This window comes from Delphinus delphis, chromosome 14 (assembly GCF_949987515.2).
Source record: "Delphinus delphis chromosome 14, mDelDel1.2, whole genome shotgun sequence".
Lineage (NCBI taxonomy): Eukaryota > Metazoa > Chordata > Mammalia > Artiodactyla > Delphinidae > Delphinus > Delphinus delphis.
The window spans coordinates 14,944,128-14,964,876 of NC_082696.1; the positions used below are offsets into that span (position 1 = coordinate 14,944,128).

Genomic DNA, 20,749 nt, shown 5'->3' on the forward strand with positions numbered 1-20,749 from the left:
TTGATGAATTGGAGTTGCCTGGTGAAAGCAGGTAAGGAAAGAAGTCTCTGGCCTAAAGCCCTTGGAACATAGGTTTGTAAGATTTTTTTTTTCCCCTAAAACATTTTCAAAAATAGAAAATGAAACTTTAAATGGCAGAGGAAAATAACAAGCAGAAGGGAACTGCGGGAACTTCGGGGGACTTCGGGGACTTCCCTGGCAGTCCAGTGGTTAAGACTCCGTGCTTCCGATGCAGAGGGCATAGGTTTGATCTCTGGTGGGGGAACTAAGACTCCACATGCTGCTTGGCCAAAAAATAAAATGAAAAGAATTGAAAAAAAAATTAAGTAAAAATCATTTCGCGAGAAAGGCTGCTCACTGGGCACATTATATAGAGAACGAATTGACTGTGAACCCTCATAATCTTGAAACAGATTTATATGTCGGAGATGCTAGTTCACTGTGTATTCGGACAGGCATACACGCAAATAAAAGGCAGGGACGGGGGTGGGGTGGGGTGGATGACAATGGGACTGTGACACTTCAGAAACATGAAGCAGGGCTTCCCTGGTGGCGCAGTGGCTGGGAGTCCGCCTGCTGATGCAGGGGACGCGGGTTCGTGCCCCGGTCCGGGAGGATCCCACATGCCGCGGAGCGGCTGGGCCCGTGAGCCATGGCCGCTGAGCCTGCGCGTCCGGAGCCTGTGCTCCGCAACAGGAGAGGCCACAACAGTGAGAGGCCCGCGTACCGCAAAAAACAAAGAACAAACAAACAAACAGAAACATGAAGCAAAATTATTCTCAGGACAGACAGTCTTTGCGTGGGGAGGCTTTTTACTTATTAAACAGCGTTTTGGAACAAATTAAACTGCACATAAAGATACATTATGGGCAGAGCAGCTAACAAGCGGGGTCACTGAGGGTGGAGTACAAGAACATGCAGGATCTGATGGCAAGGGCTTTTGCAGGATGTGCCTGGGGGACATTTAAGATATTTATGGTGACTACTTTACTGATACTGCTTAGAGGACAATCACTGCTTGTTTGTTCCTGAATCCTTGGTTTTGTCTTAACTTTTATGTAATTTTATATTATTGTAGGGAAGAAATGGAAACAAGAGAGGGTCAGGAACAATTTAAGGGCTGGAAAAATGAAAAAACATTTGCCAAACACCCGACCTTTAAGGGTCACTTCTCTTGCCCTATGGGCCTGTGAGAGCTTAATGGCCATTGAGATTCATTCATCAGTGGAAGAAACTAGCATAAACCCATCAGTTTCTAGGTAAGTGATGTAAACTTCCCTGGCACTGAAAAGTAGTTCTGGATATAAAATGTATTTTGTTCCAAAGGATATTGCCACTTTCCAGCAGTCAGAAGATTTCACAACTGACCTGATGTTTCTCTGTCTGTTATTTTTTCCTTGTTATGTTTATAAAGCTCTCGTTGCATTCACAATTTTCCAGGAAATCAGTGTCAGGTAACAACCCCACCATGAAAAGCTACCTCTAGAGAGCAGTCAGCGAGTCTTATCTGGCACTGAAAGCTTGCTGGTTGGTTTTCTACATACATGTTTATTTTCAGTTCAAAGACAATATAGAAAACTCCATCGTGGAAAATGTTACCTTTTAGTTCACACTCTTTTAATCCCCCAGTCCCCATAAAATAAACATTCTAAAGTGTAAGCAGTGGGAAATAATGTAAACTCTGCGGAAACAGAAAATAAATTAGTTTCTTTCAGACTTGGTGGAGGTCCTTTTCCTGAACACTACACTCTGTTACAAACAGAATTCATCTTGAACGAAGAATAAATCTTTGGCCTATTTCACCATTTCCCCAGCATTGCGTAAGAGCATATTTCAAATTCACTTTCTTCTCCAACTGCAGCAAAAAGGCAAGGAGTAGTTTGTGTTTGTGGAGCCTGAAAAACAGGAAAAAAAAATATTTCGGTGGTTTAAGAACAGCTTTTTTCCCCTGGTGTCAAACTGTTCATATATTATAGCTCTAAAGCTGGAGACCACAAGAAAATATAAGAGCAGACAAGTGATGCTATTCACAAGACAAGGCTGGGATCATTGCTTGGAATCTTTTTACTTATGAGCAGTGGAGAATCCGATTCTGCACCACTTGGGACCGAGCCAGCATGGACACGGCAGGCAGAGGTTCTGAATTTCCTAAAAGATTTTGCTTGGGGACCGTGGCTGAAATTCCATGACTTCTAAATTTGGAATCTACAAGTTTCCAGGATCCTGTCAAGTGAGAACATCCAGGATTTTAGATTAGCAAGCCTGTTGCCTTGGATTTCAGTTTCTCTTTTATAGCAGGCACAGAGAGCAAGGTCTGAAAAATGCATTTAGGACAAGAATGGAAGTGAGTGAATCTGGAATTTCTTATTATTGTTAAAGCTTTGTTGTTTTCCCGCAAAGGGTACTAAGACTGTCTGTCACTGTGAATTCTGCAATCTCTTTAGAAAAAGAAGTGATCAAGCTACATTTTAAAAAGAAAAAAAGCAAACAAAACACCTAAGTACCAAAAAAAAAAAATTCATCAGGAGAAATGTAAAATACAAGCACTTGGCCTTTGATCTGAATTTATACAAGGAGGAATTTATCTCCTCGGCCAAGAGTTCAAACTCGGCTGGAATACAGCGAGCCAGCCTCCCACGGATGAGGGCAGGGTCTGGAGCCAGAAGGGATGCTTTATTCGCTTCAGAACAGAAGACGGTGACCAAGGCAGGGGACTAGGAGTTTCAAATACTCCCCTGATGTCTGGTTCAAATCAGGGAAGTAAACAGAAAACAGAAGCATCGCAAGCATAGTAAACATTAACAAAAAGAAAATATCTTTGATGTTAGGAAGGGAGGTCTGCCTGGTGCAGACCTTGCCCCTCCTCTCAGTGATGCGCCAGCCTCCTGTCGGTGGCTCTGGTGACCCTAGATACGAGGCACAGTGACTACGGGGGAGGGAAGGTGGGAGAGACGAGGCTGGGCTCGGTGGAAGACCCGTGGATTGACCACATGACCTCGGTATCAACAGTTTTTATAGTTAAAGAGGCTTAGAGTCTGTGGTTCCATATTTTCAGAAAACTCAAAGGGTTGGTAAAGGTATAGAAAGTCTGAATATAAATTTAAAAAAAAATCAGAAACACAATAGCGAAGGTGCAAATGAATCAGTTGTTTATTCAGTGGGGAAAAATTTTTTTAAATTTGATTTAGTGTTAAATCTTTTGGAAGATAGAATATATAAGACATCCAATCATGGTATGTGAATAATAAGAAATTACAAAGTGCCCAAGGCAACGTGAGTGACCAGAGGCAGAGACTGGAGTGACGTGGCCACAAGTCAAGGGCTGCTGGCAGCAGCTAGAATCTGGAGAAGGCAAGGAAAGGAGTCTCCCCTGGAGCTTCTGGAGGGAGTGTGGCCTGCTGGCACCTTGATTTCAGCCTGCTAATACTGATTTCAGACTTCTAGCCTCTAGAACTGTGAAAGAATCAATTTCTGGTATTTTAAACCACCAAGTGATTTGTTATAGCAGCCATGGGGATAAAACACACACGCACGCCCCCATAAGGGGAGTTCTCTCTTATTTACTAAACTAAGACAACTTCACTGTATTTACCCTTATGTTAATTATTGGTAATGGCACTTGGTTCTTGGCTTCCCTGTGCTGACAACCATCTTGTTTTGGTTCCCACTGTTGAATAACAGAGGTTAAAGTTAAATACGCTACCAAAGTGACTTTATTATTTATTATAAATTTATTTATTTTATTTATTTATTTTTGGCTGCGTTGGGTGTTCATTGCTGCGCGTGGGCTTTCTCCAGTTGCGGTGAGCGGGTGCTACTCTCTTCGTTGTGGTGCGTGGGCTTTTCATTGCGGTGGCTTCTCTTGTGGCAGAGCATGGTTTCTAGGCGCATCGGCTTCAGTAGTTGTGGCTCGCGGGCTTCGTTACTCCGTGGCATGTGGGATCGTCCCGGACCAGGGGCTCGAACCCGTGCCCCCTGCATTGACAGGCGGATTCTTAACCACTGTGCCACCAGGGAAGCCCCTGAAAGTGACTTTAAAGTAAAAACGAAGTCAACCTCAGTAGTATTTGTAAAGTTGATGGCGACATATTTTGACAATTTTTTTAAAACCTCAAAAGTGAATAATTTAGAATCATTTAGATCATGAATTTTTTTTTTTTGAGATTTGCTTTTGAATGGAGAAGTGAGTCTATTTATTTCTCTTATTAGTGAAGCTGCATGATAGTCACTGGGTGCTTATTAACCCATTTGAATGTCTGATAAAAAATGGCTTCTGCAAAATGGAGAAAATTTCAAGTTCATAGCATTTGGTTAAAACTTCCACCTTACCTTGCAAATTCTGATTTTTTCAAACCAACTGGTAGATTATAACTAATGACATAACTGAAGCTTTTCTCCAGGCTTTTCCAAAAGCGCATCCAAGCTTTTCTCACTGATCTATAATTTCTTATATATTATATTAACCATGTGTAAATTTAGAGTTATTAGAAAATTCATATTTTTCCAGAGTTTGATGAAATATTATTTTTCTTGCTTTATTTAAAAAAAAAGTATAAGATGATTAGATCCACTGCCTCCTGGGAAGTTTCTTTTAAAAGGGAATTAATTAAGAATTTCACAACCGTTAAGCCTCAAAACATTCCATTTTAGTTAGATAACGGAGATTTAATTATCACCATCTTTTAGAGATGTTAAAGATTCCATTTTAGATTTAATTATCACAATCGTTTATTTAAGTAGCTTGGGCTTCCAGCCTATTTTGGTTCCTGCCTGGGAGTGGGAAAAGGGGGGCTCCCTCTGTCCCAGGGACAGCTTGGGGTGAGGAACTGAGGACTTTTTCTTGAAGCACAACGGTGATGAACAATTTTTGAGCTGCTTCTTGAAAAGACAGAGTTTCAAAATTAAAATCAGAGAGCCCTGGAGCTCCCCCAGGAAACCCTGAAACTCTGTGGTTTACAACCTGGGGATAAGAGGCTCTGTCCACAAGCAGCGTCTGGAGATTAATTTATAATTATTAAATATCACTGAAAATTTCGGCTCGAAAGGAAGTTTAGGGAAGAAATGAGCTGGTATTATACTCCTTTTTGCATGTGCAATTCAAGAAAAACAATTATAGCAGGGCCAGAGTCAATTTGATTCCGTACTAACCACAACTTTGCACATCAGAACAAAGTAAGGGAGTGTCTGAATCCTTCAGGAAATCTGCCAGGCTTTCTTGAGTTCATTTGAATCCTGCCAAGGCCCAGAAATATGATGAAGCTTCAAAATGAGAAACCCAAAGGGGTTGGGGGGAATGAAACCTCCAAATCCAATCATCTTCAAACAAAAGACTGACCAGTAATGTCACAGGATCAGTTTCACTGGGACAAACAACTCATTTTAATTAGTTCTGTTTGGTAACATCCAAAAGAATGAATCATGCCCTTAGTCTAACAATAGCGAAAGCACGACAGGGAAGCTTTGGAAAAAAGCAGCAAGAGCTCAAATTCTGATGACTCCCGGGCACCTCCCGCTCATACCGTTTCCTAGAGGGTGAGATAAGCAGGGAAGGTGAGGAAGTGGAAGGAAAGACAGCAGCCCTCAACCGAGTGGCTTCTTCCATGTGCGACACGTCACGTCTGCAACACATTCTGCAAGGAGTAAGGAGGGTGATGCCCTGCAGCTGAGTCCAGAGAAAGAGCTGGAGCCTGACCACGATGTGAGCCAAGCAGCCCACCGGACATTTCCTCTCCCGATGCTCAAATGTGTCCGAGCTATCATCCAAGCTTTAACATTTGTATTTTGTGCATTTTTAATAGCCACAGACCTGTGACTGTTAGTACGAGTGGTCCCTGCCTGCCGTATGTGAGAGGGGACAGGAAGCAGGAAGAATGTCTGCGGGATCGTTATTCTGAAGGATACCCGAGAGGGAATGTTTGCTTTGTACAGTGGTTTTCTCTTACAGCACTGGATGGTCTGCGATTATTCAAGCAGGGTCAAGTGATGGGTTTTGAAACACTGCCTACCAAGCCTAGAACAAGGTTTGGCAATTCATACAGAAGAAAGAACCCTGGATAACTGAGTGGGAAAATGACATTCAATGAGAGACTTAAGTAAGAGATAGCTCTAGTATACTCTGACTGAAAAGAATTTTGACAAAGTCATAGCTTTTAATACTCAATTATCTTTTGTTATTAAAAAAAATCACCTGGTTATCCCCAAATTATGGGTCTGTTCAAAGAGCTGGTTATCATCTTCCAGAATGGGCCAAAGTTCATTTACCCCGTGAAAATCTTTTGGTTTGGGAAAGAAAGGATGGGGTGAGACCGAGAGTAAGCAGATCTGGGTTGAGTCTTGGCTTTTGTACTTATCAGCTGTGCAACTCAGGCAAGTTGTTGATGTCTCTGGGCCAGAGTTTCCGCAGTTCTGAAATTTGAGGCCAGCATGACATGTGACCGTGGATGGCAAAGCATTTCCTGCTACAGCTATGGAACGAGAGGCAGGGCTGAGTAGTGGAAAGGCAGTATTATTCCTCTGCTATCTGGTGGATCAGGGCCATCCCTCAGCTTCCCCCTCTTGTGACCCCAGGGGACAGGACAACACCTGCCTGCAAGGGGTGCAGTGACTGCCCACGAGAGGTGCTTAGCACAGTGCCTGGCCCATTGGAGGGAATCCCCAAAGGTCTTGACCCCCAACCCCTGCTCAGTCTTTGTTTTTAATTCTCTCCTTTTTTTTTGGCCGCACCCCGCAACATGCGGGACCTTAGTTCCCCGACCAGGGATCGGACCCATGCCCCCTGCAGTGGCAGTGTGCAGTCTCAACCACTGGAGGTCCCCCTGCTCAGTCTTCGAACAAAGTCCAGAGGGATACTTGTCAGAGAACTTGAACACAAGGATTTAGATGTAAGTACTGGTAAAGCTAAGGACACGCCACCTGGCATTACCTGAGCCCCAACTGCAATAATTAAGGCATAAACGCATTTATATGACCTGTTTGGAGAGCAAATAAAAATGGACCAAAAGGCTGGATAAATACTCATCTATCTGAGAGAGATGACAGAATTACACACACTTGTTCTGGAGAAAAATGACAAGTGGCAGAAATGTAGCATAATGGGTTGACATGACAAGGGAAATGAGTCTGGACAGGGGTCAACTCAAAGTTTAAGAGGAATGATATTGTGATTTTCCCAAGGCCTGGCTGGGAAACCCAAGACATTCACACACACACGCACATGCACAGTCATATCAAAAGACCAAAATAACTCTGTTATCAAAGGTCAAGTTTATGGGCTTCCCTGTTAAGTTAGTCTCCGTTAGTTCATTTTCTGGAGTTTTCTTTTTCAGACATGACAAAAGATTTGAAATGTGATTGTGGTTAAAACTAAATACAGCTCCCACTCACCAGCAAAAAACGCATACAAACACCACCAAACACCACACACACAACCCAAACCGAACAATCCCACAACTTGTATTAATGTGTCTCTTACCTTCCTCATCATAGCCTAAGTCTTCAGTGTTTTAGTAACAAAGACTTGCAAAAAAAAAGAAAAAAAAAATCTCCCCATGTTCACTACTGATAGACAAACAAATGCGGGAGTCCTGTGTGCTTGGCTAAGGGCGTAACTCAGGGACAACTGGAAAGGAGGGTCTTTAGGTCAAGCAAGGTCATCTGGAAGGCCCAGAATGTACTGGCAAGAGGGACGGGTGCTGGGCTAAGGAACCGGAACGGGAGGCAGTAGGGAGAAGGAATGGGGGTGTTTATGGGGAAGGAATGCGTCTTGAGAATATGGTGAGGAATTGTCTGATATATGGGATGGGGAAAAGCAGCTCCAAGTCTCTGAGACTTCTGACTGGGAGTTTCCCAGGGAGGAGGGTTGCAGCGGGGGGGGGAGCGGGGGGGTCCTTTTTCTTCGTGATGGGAAGCTGGGACAGAAGCCAGCAGGTGTGCCTGCGGCTGCAGGACCGAGGCACAGACGTGAATGAGACCAAAGGCCCCCCGCTGTGGGCCGCCTAAGCCAGCGCCAAGACAAGCCCAACCCTCTTACACTGCGCAGACCCTGAATCATCAAGGGCTCTAATTTCTGCTGCCCTGTGCTTCCTGTGACTCACAGGACCCTTGGAGGTAGACGATCTGTCCCACCTCTATGAATCTTTCCAGTGGTATGAGAGCCCAATCCCCCTGTTGTGCGACAGTGTTATGGGTTAGATTGTGTCCCCAAAAGGTACGTTGAAGTCCTGACCCCTAGTACCTCTGAGAGTGACCTTAACTGGAAACAGGGTCTTTGCAGATATAATCAAGTTAAGAAGAGGTCAATAAGGTGGGCCGCAATTCAATGCAACTGGTGTCCTTTAAGGAAGACAGAGACACACAGGGAGACAGAGGAATGTCAAGGATCAATGGGCACCACCAGGAGTTAGGAAGAGGCCAGGAGGCATTCTGCCAGAATCTCAGAGAGTGCATAGCCCGGACGACACCTTGACTTTGGACTTTTGGCCTCCAGAACTGTGGGAGAACAAATGTCTGTCGTTTAAGCTGCCCAGTTGTGACCCTGTTATGGCAGCCCCAGGAAATGATCATACTGGAGTCCTCTATCACATGATTCTAACTCTGTAGCAAGAGATACGTGGGATGAAGGTATAGTTGGTATAGTTAATGACAGAAGATATTAGTTTTAATTCTCGAAAAAGAATTTACAGGGCTCCTTTGTTATAGCAAGAGATGCCTTAAAACAAATCTATATTCAGAGACAGTGTGACTGACTTTCACTGGAATCGGGTCCAGGCACACCAAGGACCTGACCATCTCACTGCATATCCACACCCAGGAGTGACCCAGGGCATGGCTGTAACCTGGTAGGAATTCACAGTAACCAAGTGAGGAAATTACTTATCAGACCATTTCTGTAATAAACATCAGAAAAACCAAACAAAATAAAACTAAAAGGGATTTGAACTAGGGAAAAAAGAAAGAAAGAAAAAGTAAAAAGCACAATAGCCTACCTGAATTGAGTCCTGTGAAAATCCTGTTCACTTAGAACAAGCCTTTAACTTGCTCTGTTTCCGTATCAAGATCGATGTCATAGAAGCAGGGCCGAGTCGGCAGTCCTGGCATGGTGCTCATCTGGGGGAGAGAACAAAAGATTATATATTAGCCAGCGCTGCAAGGGGATCACGCTGGACACTGTACATCTAACGACATAAATTTACTATATAATTCAATTCAGTCTCATGTAACTTTGGGTTATATATACATGTATATTTTTAAATTCACCATCTGCTATTCCAATCTTTGTTTAAGGAAATGAAATCCCTCCATGGTCCCACAGCATACCATAGCTCCAAAACAGTGATTTTCAAACTCTTTTTACTAAGTCAAATCTTAGTGCTGAAGCCCAGCAAAGATAAGCCCCTCTGGCTGAAGGGGACTGTGGATGTGGAAGGAATGAATAATGAATAACCCCCAAGACACATTTCGGTAAAATCTTCAACTCTTGGAGCACAGTTTGAAAACTCCTGTTCTCCAGATAGCTGGTCTACTTTACTAGCAGTAACTGTCGTTTATTGAGAACTTACTATGTGCTAGGCACTGTGTAAATGCCTTTTTTTGCATCGTCCCCCAAACTCAATGAGGTAGATACTTTTATCGTTTCCATGTTACAAGGAAGGAAATGGAGGTTTAGAGGTGTTAAGTCATTTGCCCAAGGCCACACAGGTAATAAACAGCAAAATGGGAAATTGGACTCCACATTTGTAATCTCAAATTACTCATATAACCACCACCACCACTGCTGCCTCCACCACCGTTTGGGCACTCTATACTCAGAATTTTACATAGATAATAACTTGAGTTCCCCATCACCCTTCGAGGTAGGCACTCATTTTAGCCTCACTTTACTGATGAGGACAGAGGACATTTAGGCACAAAGGCATGGGCTCAAGGATACACAGCTGGTCAGTGGTGGAGACGGAATTAAAACCAGGCCTGTGCTTCTCACTGCTTTGCTGCACTGTGTCTAGATCGGTTTTGCAAAAAGCGCTTTGTCCACCTGCACCAGAGACCCCCGGTGACGAGCTGGGGAAGCTGGCCGGTTTCCCCTGGTGATGCTGACACACTAACCATGGGTCTAGAACCCGGAGTGTGAGGATTTTGGATGAGCTGCTCTTTATCGATTTTAGTATTCCCACTTCTTCTCACCAGCCTGGAAGTTCTCAACACCAAAGGAACCCAGATAAGGCCTCTGTCACAGACCTCCGGTCTCTCACTCTCAAGGTCCTTTTTTGTCGGGACAGGATTTCACTGACGCCCACTCTTCCCCCCGATGATGCTGACAGACTCTCGCTACTCAGACTGGGGTCTGTGGACCAGGGGCATCGGTATCACCCAGGAGCTTGTGGGAAACTCAGGATCTCAGGGCCCACCTGCGGGCCACTGAATCAGAATCTGCAATTTCAGCATATCTCCGGGAGATCTGTGTGCACGTCTCCATCTGAGAAGCCCCGGCTTAATCAATATGGCCTAGGATGCCTCCCCCCACTCCCTTTAGCCCCGGGAAAGGGAGATTCTGGGGAAGGGGGTGAGGTGCTGGGGAGGAAGGAGAGAAGAAAGCCCTTTCACCCCTGACCAAGTGCTGCTACTTCTTCCCGGCCCGAGCTCAGGTCGAGGAGGAAACCCGTGCACCTGCGGCCTCATAACCACCTGGGCTACGAGAGTGTGAGTGAGGTGGGTCCATGTGGCCAGACACATAAACACTGTGGTATACGGTGGCCAGCTCCTGTCTGGCTGATTGCACAGGATCGCCCTTTAGTATATTATGGGCTAAAAAGGCTTCTGAGGCCTGCCTGGAATACAGGCACCACTGATAGCACGTCTTCAGGATTTTCTGTGCTCTGGGTTTCGAGCAATGAACTACAAATAAAGTTCTGGCGCACAACCTGCTTGTAGGTGGGGATTTCCTGTACTTTAAAACTTTAGGTATGTGGATGGTTACTTCTCCTCCTGAGGTTTCTGTTCCTAGCAGGGGGGTAACATTTTTCTCTGGTTACTACAGTCGCTGCTCCTAGGAGACCCCAGAAAGAAACCCACGCTTAATGTGTTAGCCCTGAAACATCAAACACAAAGGACATCGGTGGGAACTGTTCATATTTTTTCCAGTTTCCTGGGCTACAAAACTCATACCAGTTACTCTACAACAATTTTCCTACCTAACCGCGTTCTGACATGAGCATTTTAAGATGCCCTTATAATCTGTGTGGGGATATGGATTTGGAAAAAGCAACCAGCGTTTTATAGTTTAAGGAACGAGTGACCGCATTCAGCCACAGTGAAGCTGCTCTGTCTCTAATTTAAAATAAGTCTCTAGGTCGAAGGTATCTGGGTGAGGATGCTACCCAGACTTGACTGCTGCTGCTTCTGAGGCTGCAACACTATTCATTCCAGGGCAGAATTCAGTATGAGGCAGATCATATCTAAATCCACATGAGGTGAGAAAACCCAGGAAGAAGCCCGAAGGCAGTGCATGGGGGTTCATCTGAGCAAAGTTATAATGGAAGTTTCTATTGTGGATAACACAATTGCACTGCCTGCTTGTTTACAAGCTTTTTTAACAGACATGAAAGTTCAGCTTTCCACCATTCACTTTTAGCTGGTGCAAGACCAAGACCGACAAAGGCAGTGGGATTTGCACGCTTCCTGGATCTGAACCACAGGCTGCAGTGACTCAGCGCGTGCATCTTTGGGTCATTCTGATACTGTCACAAATCTGGGAGCTTTTCTAAGTAGCCAAAATATTAAATGCCAGGAAGTATGAAATGTCTTTCCTCTATTTTCAACTTACTTCTCTCAAATGGGAGAAAAATGAGATCAATCAGAAGACTCCCATGTTCCTTTCCAATGATGCAATCGTCACTTTCAAGAATCAAGAATCCCTACTTATTCGGGATGAGCAACAACTGACCAGGAACCATGTGGAGTGTGCAGAGCTGGGGGACTCCCAGCCCTGGAGACAAAGCCACCTCCAGTCCATCTATGTTTAAAATAAAAGTCCTGCTGAGCAGACACAGTATGGAATTATGTTAACCAGACCTTACACATTCGCATCAGATTCTCTCCCAATAAAAAACACTCTGTTACCAAAGGATTGGAGCCCCCAGACAAGAGTCAGCAGAGCACTGCAGGAAAGAAGAATTCGGACAGCCCTTGGCAGTTGACCTCTGGGCCCACGCCTGGGGTCAGTGGTGATCTCTGTTGACTTATTTGTGTGCCCTTGAAGAAGGCCTCCTGCTTAAAATAATGAGGGGCCACTAAATCGTACTTACTTGTCATGCTGCCTTAATGGATTCTTTTACAAAGGCTGAAAAGCATGGGCTTTTGCCCTTCATGTGCCTAATTTTACCTACAATGAATCTTCCAAATCTTTGATTTCGGGTTAAGCTTATTTTGGAGAAACGACGAGTTATAGGAATAGCCTTTATAAACATTCATTAACACCAGCAAAGAGAAAATATTCATATACCTAAAACTTGTCATTCAGAAGTAAGGGTAAAACACTCTTAGAATGAGTAGAAAAATTACCTAAAAATCTGTTTCATAAAGTGATAGCATCATACTTACCACTTAACCAAAATATCGTTGTAGTTAATTTTGTTGTGTTTGTGAAATAATTTCTTTTCTGACTTCTCCCTAAATCTACTGCTTTTTCCTACTGGATAAATCATTCAGATTTGTTGTAATTCAGAAAAGAAATAAGCATTTGAACTCACTGTTCCTTCAGTTCATGATCTAAAAGGGAATCCCTTCTATACATTTCTTTCCTCCACCAATATGGCCGAACACCCATCATCTTGTTGCAAAAATTTAAGAACAACCAAAAAAGGGACTTCCCTGGTGGTCCAGTGGTAAAGAATCCCCCTTCCAATGCAGGGGATGCGGGTTCGATCCCTGGTCAGGGAACTAAGATCCCATATGCTGCGGGGCAACTACGCCCATGTGCCACACTACAGAGCCCACGAGCCCTGGAGCCTGCGTGCCGCAACTAGAGAGAGAAAACCCGCACACCACAACTAGAGAGAAGCCCGAGCGCTGCAAGGAAGAGCCCATGCACCGCAACGAAAGATCCCGCATGCCTCAACGAAGATACTGCATACCGCAACTAAGACCCAACACAGCCAAAAAAAAAAAAAAAAAACCACCAAAGAGACTACAATGGTTAACTACACGATGATGCAATTTAAATAAAAAGATTCTTTTTGATGAAATAATAACTCAAACATTTAAACTCTTGAGCAAAAGTATTTTCTGAATTATAAGTACAGTGCCTCGGGAAGCCCAAGGACTGGATTTTTTGTCTCTTCCCTTCTCCCTCTTCTTTGGACACGAGGGACAGAACTGTTTACATCTAATGGTCATTTAGATAATTAAACTAAGATGATGCAAGAGGAAAAATGGCCGGTATAAACATCAAGCAAAAGGAAAGAAGAGAGGTATTAAAAATCATGATAGGGCTTCCCTGGTGGCGCACTGGTTGAGAGTCCGCCTGCCGATGCAGGGGACACAGGTTCGTGCCCCGGTCTGGGAAGATCCCACATGCCGCGGAGCGGCTGGGCCCGTGAGCCATGGCCTCTGAGCCTGCGCGTCCGGAGCCTGTGCTCCGCAACGGGAGAGGCCGCAACAGTGAGAGGCCCGCGTACCGCAAAAAAAAAAAAAAAAAAAAAATCATGATAATGAAAACAGTGCTGCTACCACTGGGATTCCACTTGCTTGACTTAGTGGTGACGGAGGCTCTGGGATTTCTTTCTGGGTTAGGTAACATTCACCTGCACGGCCCGTGACTGCCAGGGATGCTCTGGGCGCTTGGGGGCGTGTCCTATCAGAGTGCCTGTTATCTTTCCTGGTGGCCAGCGACTGCCTGTTCCTGTGCGAAAGGGCAGTGAGGCTTTATTCAACCCACAGTCCTTTGCTGAGCACTCACTATGGGGATACCAAGGTGACCAGGACCTGGTTCCTGCTTCCAAAGGGACAGACCATTAAGCAGATCATTCGAGTCGAGTCACTTTTTACTTTTCAGTTAAAAGAAAATCTTTTTCATTCTTTGCTTTTCATATAAAAAGAATGAACATAATAAATTCTTAACGTCTGACTTTCGAAGATGGAAGTCAAGTTCAATCACTGTAAAGATGACTCTATCGTGCTCACATCTTGGAGCAGCATCACGGAGCTCCGACTATTCCAATTTATTTCAATGGCGCTGAATAAAAGACTGAGCAAGTACGGTTATTTCTCTCTTCTTTCGTAAAGCAAACTATAACTCTTAGTGGTAAGAAGCCTGTTCCAAACTAACTTTTCCATTAGTTAGAAAAAACTTACTTTCAACAAAAAACACTTTCAAAAAGAAAATACTTTCAACTGAGAAGTAATAAATAATAGAACTAAAAAGCCAAGTCTTGCTCTCCTAATACTGTTTCCTGGAGGTGACCCCTGTAAACAATGTCTTGTGCAAACTCCCAAGAAATGTTCTATTCTTATACAAGCCATGTGACTATATAACATGTATTTATGTAGTTACGTACAGAAACTGGAAAATTCCACATGTACAATTCTGAAATCTGATTCTCAGGGAGAGTAAAACTTAAAAGAGGCAACTGGGGTAATTTCTAAACAAAGGAATGTGGCTGAGTGGGGAGACCCAGGAAGAGTTGTTGCCAACACATTCTACAGTTGACCCTTGAACCACGTGGGGTTAGGGGCACTGATACCCAGCAGGGCTGAAAATCCAAGGATAATTTTTAGTTGGCCCTTGGTAGCCGAGGTTCCTCCCTATCCGCAGATTCAACCAGTGCAGGCCATAGATTGTTGAGACTGATACACTACTGTCATATTTAGATTGAAAAAAATCTGTATAGAAGTGGACCCGCCCTGTTCTAACCCCTGTTCTTCAAGGATCAACTGTAAAGTCAATGCGCCCTGCCTTTTGGAAAATGAGAGATTAGGGAGAGTTCTTTAGAAGAAAAGAAAAATAAATGCGAGCAGGGCGTCTGACCTACTGGATATTGACAAAGGAAACGAAGAAGTTCAGCACGTTTCATGCATCTCAAATATTACAACGGACTAAGAGCTTTCAGTTCAAAGACCACTCGGCATTTGAGTGCATCTTTCCCCCACCAAATAATTTATTTTTCTTTTTTTGTTCTGATTTTAAGGACGGTATCCTTAGTCAGCTTTCAACTATGCTTGCCAGGAAAGCCCCATGCTGGCTTGCTCAGTAAGACGCTGTCCTTCCTGTTTCCGTGCCTGGAAGACCAGAGGTGGCATAATGCAGCCCCAGGGCTTCTCTCTATTGTCCTCTTGGTGTTGGCTTCATCCCCAGGCTTTCTTCTCTGTGTGGGCAGCTCCAGGCCACATCATAGCCACACCCTGTGATATCCAGTGCGAGAAAGAACGTCCTCTTCAGCGACTCATTTTTTCCCCCGATTCCTTTCTTTTATTTACCAATTTTCAAAACAATAGTTTGGTACCCAGTGGTGGACTCTGCTAAGTGCTTTCCATGCTCTGTATCTCATTTAATTCCAACAATTCCACAAGGTGCATGTTATTACAGTTTCATTACCCCCAATTTGCAGATTAGGAAAACAAGACGAGGAAAAGCATAATAACACAAATCACACGGCTAACAGCTGGTTGAGCTGGAATTCAAAAGCAGACAGTGTGACCCCAAAGCCCTAGCTCTAACCACTGAACCCTACTGCCACTGCCTCCCTTACATCATGGCATTTAGTGTCGCTGCCCCTCGGTGGCAACATGTGTCCTGCAACTGCACAAAGAAATGTTATGAGCTGCTTTTGCAATGGGAATACACGTCCTATCAAACTACTGAGATTTCAGCTACAATATTTGTGTAAATAAATTTATATGAATTGTAAAGAAAATTCATTTACTTTACAATTTTAGTCTTGATTCCTTTTAAACTTTAATATTTATGCAAGAAAATGTTACACAGCTTACACCCGGGGTGGTATCTTCCAAATTACATCTTAGTCACACTAGTCAGCAGCGAGTAAAATACCTTATGACTGTTAAACATTGCTACTGTTTACCAACCAATTGGTTCCTCTCTCACTTACTTTGTTCTTATTCATTCATCATATGCTTTGATCTTATCCATTGCCAAAATGATAGATAAAGGTCATATCCACACAGGTGTTACACTGTTCACATCTCACTCTTCCATTTCCATTGGGGGGCGGTGGAGATTCTTCCCCATCTCTCCTCATTTCACCATAAGGACCACAGCTGAGGCTGCCAACAGCCCTGTGAGACAGGTGAGGTGGGAGAGGTCTGCGTAGCCCCACTGAGAGGTGTGGAAGTGGCCTCAGGACAGTTGTGTGACTTTCCCTGGACCAGTTAGGAATGGGAACGTCGAGCACAAAGGCTGGAAGAGGTAACTGAAGTCAGACGGGCAGCAGTAACCCAGGTGGCTCTGAGGGGTGAGGGGAAGGGCCCCGTTCCCGTACTGCCAGTGGACCTGGGTAAGTTACATCACTGAGTCTTGGTTCTGTACCTGGAAATACACTATGAATATAAACAGATCTATGTGATAGGCTCTATTTCAAAATTAAAATGGGATAAAGAAAGGACCCTAGTTTAGTGTGTAATACACAATGGATACAATTGTTATTTTATTATAGGAGGTACAACTATAATTGTCTCTATGAAGTACAGTGCTGTTATTATGATAGACACAGAAAAAGGAGACTTGAAAACAAATCTGAACTGTGAATAATTATGTTTCTTTTATAAGAAAAAAGGGTTCATTAGTTCTGAGATTTCCCCCTAATTTTTCCTGCTCTATAAACAATTTAAAAGAGCCCCTTTCTGTTGTTTCTACTAATGACAATCAAATCTGACGCTACACCCAATAACCAAGACCTAAGTATCAAGTAATCAGGGGCCTCTGACTGATGACAAAGGTTATTTTAAGAGAGAAACCTTCAGAAGTGTGACGAGCTAAAATCAAGTATGATTTTAAACTGAGTTCAGTCTTTAGGAAGAGGGGATTACTCTTTCTGTGTAGGCCAGAGAAGATGCTGTGAAGAGAAGCACAAATTCAATTCTTTACACACTGCTCCTCTCTGCTTGAACTTTTGCAGTGTTTCCTCTCCAGCCTTTCGATGGACAGGTGGCATGCCAGGAGAACCCTGCCAGCCTTGGCAAAACAAACCAATTTTATAACGTTTCATTGTTTGGAAACTCAATATCAAGCAATCAAATTCTGGTTTCTGAGAAGCTCATCTTCTGAAAATGAACTGTGATGTTCTGGGCGTGCGTTTTATCCCAAGGTCCTATTAGCAATTAAGTCATTATTCTGTAACTCCTGGAAGAAGAGAGAAGATGAAGGGGAAGGGAAGAGAAGGAGGCGGGCGGGGCGGGGTGGGGGGTGTCACGAAAACTGCCTTTACTTAGCTGAGCTGGTCCTTTTCTCCACAGAGGAGCTTGTTACAGAAGACACAGCTGCCCATGTAATTTAGCATTTCCCTTTTCTTCCCCCCGCCCCTCCTCCAACCCCGGCAAAGCTCCTCCCCAGAGATAATAAGCTGCTGCAGCAGCAGGAAAACAGAACAAGACAGAGGGAAATTGTATCCATTATTTTAATGTCCCCTTTATGGCTCTCTTGGGACAGAGGCAAAGGAGTGGTCTGGGGGAGCCTGGATGGGGAGGGGAGGAGTTATCTCATCTAATGTTTACTAACCGGACACTTGGCCAGCCAAGGTTTGACCAGGAAACTGAATTAGGAAAGAATTCCTGACCACCCTGCCACCTAATTTAACTATTTTAAATACTAGAGGCCTATATGGTTCTGCCATCTCTCTCTTCTTTTTTAAAATGTTTTTTCCTTCAGGTGGTTCAGACCAGATCCCAGCTGAACGCTCAGGACCTCAGACTGGGTCTATATACAGTATGTTATGGACTGAACTGTGTCCCCCCCGCTCCCCCCGCCAAATCTATATGTTCAAGCCCCAACCTCCAACATGAGGTCATAAGGGTGGAACCTTTATCCAGTAGGGCTGGTGTCCCTCTAAGAGGAACAGCCCAGAGATGCACGGGCACAAAGGAAAGGCCTCAGGAGAAACCAACCCTGATGACACCCTGGTCTTGGTCTTCTGGTCTCCAGAACTTTGAGAAAATAAACCTGCTGTTTGAGCAGTCCAGTCCACGGTACATTACTATGGCAGGCCAAGCAAATGAACACGTCGTACTTATGTGGGTATTTCCTTCCCTCTACAAACTTCCATGAATATCCACAAAACATGTCTTCCCCACTTTACCTTTCTCCAATTCCTGGACGGAAAGAGTCCTAACTGGGCTACGTGCAAAGGCTTCTCTAAACAGAACGCCTTTTCTCACTGCAAGGGCAGACGATAATTAAAGGACTTGGCGGGTAGAGATCCTGCCTGGGAGGTGAGCACCCCGCTGTCCCTCCCGCGTTTTCCCCTTCTTCACCCGGCTTCCCCAACACGGCAGGGATGCTGCAGCTGTCAGACCTGCTTCCTCTGGATTAATGCAGTGGGAGAAAAAGAAAACTGTGGACCAAGTATCTTGAAATCACTCATAAATCATGTACCTTGCTCTCTTTCTGTTTCTCACAAACACACAGCATGTGTTAAAAGTAAGGAGAAACATCAAGAGAGCAACATGATGGATTTCTGTTTTGTAAATCTGATTTTTATCAAAGTAAATCATGTACGTGGCTTAAAAGGTCACATTGTCCCTCAAGGCATACTATAAAAAATGACAGTTCCCTGTCCACTGCTGCCCCACCCCAGCTGTATTCCAGCTCCTCAGAGGCAACCACTATCCATTCTTAGCTCTTTCTTTTTTTTCGGGGGGAAGAAAGGATTTATTACTTGCAGCAAGTAAGGAGAACACCGGGGATCTTTCCCAAAGCAATGTCTCCCCAGCAGCAAAACCGGGAAGTCTTAAGGTAAGCGTACATGCATATTCATGAAGGGGCTTGGGACATCGACTGCGTCCAAACTTGATTGACATCACAAGAATCAGAGAAGGTCAACATCGTCATTCCTTAGGTTCCAGTTGATCTGGTGGTTGAGCGCTTCTGGCTAACCTTCACTTACGAAGCAGAACTGGGAGTCTTCGGCCCCCATGACCTTACCTGGTCTCAGGACTTAATGAAGCTCAGGTTCTTGATGTCTCATCGCAGAACGAATTCAGTGAGAGACAGAGTGATAGGTAAGAAGTGGATTTATTTAGAGAGAAACACACTCCACAGGACAGAGTGTGGGCCATCTCAGAAGGGGAGAAAGGCCCCTCAGCTCTTTCTTTTTATCATCACTGCTCTTTCTTGATTTATAACTTCAGATGCTATCTATTGGCTTTCTAACACAGAAGATGAGGATTTAGCTCTTTGACATCCTACTACCCATGCTCCCCCACCTCCACTTTCCATCTCTCAAATAAAGAGCTGTCATTACTTTTGGTCTGATCAGGATTTATTAGGACAATGTAAATATTATTCACAGAAGGGCCATCATACGTATTCTGATTACATTCTCATTCTTGTACAACTCCTGTTTCTCCTAGAGTTAATAACTGTCTTGTATCTTCATTAGTTCAGCTTTCTATAGGCCTATCATTCATGCACTAATGCACTCTGACAGTCTTGGTCCTCCCTTCATATGCCCACGCATGAGACTAGTCATCCTCGCGGCCATCCTGCGGGTGCCCTTCATCCTGTAGGCCTACTAAACAGCTGACGGTGGCATCTCCCTTTGCCATGATCCTGGAGACTCCTTTCTATTGTCTCTGTTGCCATGTGCTGTACCGTATTGCGGTTTACACACACTAGGGTGACTCCCAGTAACTCCCCCTCCTTGAGTGCAGGTGAGACCTGTGACTTACTTCCAACCAGGAGAACACGGCAAAAGTGATGGGGTCCTTCCGTCTTACCAGATTCAACTTTCCCCCGTGCTGGCTTCTGATAAACTACCATGCCATGAGAGGGTCTAAGAAGACCAGGTGGTAAAAACCACATGTAGCCTCTGAGACTTAAATGTAGCCTCCAGCTGACAGAGAGCAAAAGGCTGGGCCTTCAGTCCTACAGCTGCAAGGCACTGAAATCTGCCAACAAGCTGTGAACTTGGAAGAGGATCCCTGGCCTCACATGAGACTGGAGCCCTAGCTGATGGCAGTGCCACAGCCTGAAGCAGGCAGCTTCGCTAAGCTGGGTTTGGTGTTATTATAAAGCTGCTAAATTTGTGGTTAATTTGTTATGCAGCATAGAAAATTTTTAAAAAAATTAATGGACTTAACTTTCTCTTTAAAATTTTTTTCTCTTGTTTTTCTACTTTCAGCAACTTTATTTTAAAAACAGAGTGAATTATTTAGCAGCGTGGCATACGATAAGCTGCATGTGGTCAAGCGTAAAGTTTCTTCTATGCTATTACAAAACAAGCTGCTGTGAACATTCGTGTACAGACCTTACTATGGACATGTATTTCATTTCTTGTGAGTAAACACTTAGGAATGGAATGGCTTGGTCTTACGGTAGGTGCATGTTTAGACTTTAATTGTTTTCACATCCCCACTAACATCTGGTATGGTCAGTCTTTTTAATTTTAGGTATTCTAATAGCTATACAGTGGCATCCCATTATGGTTTTAACTTACATTTCCCTAATGACTAATGATGATAAGCATATTTTCATGTATTTATCACCCATATACAAGTCCTCATCAGATAGATGATCTGCAAATGT

At 44.1% G+C, this 20,749-nt stretch overlaps 1 protein-coding gene across 6 annotated transcripts in view; it reads right to left on the bottom strand.

The window, feature by feature from the left end:
• Positions 1-812: 812 nt before the first annotated feature.
• Positions 813-20,749, bottom strand: part of MTHFD1L (methylenetetrahydrofolate dehydrogenase (NADP+ dependent) 1 like) — a 195,584-nt gene continuing 175,647 nt past the window's right edge. For 5 of the 6 annotated variants that reach the window (XM_060029784.1, XM_060029788.1, XM_060029785.1 and 2 more), the window contains 2 exons: positions 8,985-9,105; positions 813-1,895 (listed from right to left, as the gene is read on the bottom strand). In XM_060029784.1, the coding sequence (XP_059885767.1) occupies positions 9,016-9,105 (90 nt within the window). In that variant the 3' untranslated portion in view covers positions 813-1,895; positions 8,985-9,015. Of the gene's footprint in view, positions 1,896-3,113; positions 4,033-8,984; positions 9,106-20,749 lie in introns of those variants that run through there. The other variant, XM_060029783.1, reaches the window with a different exon arrangement.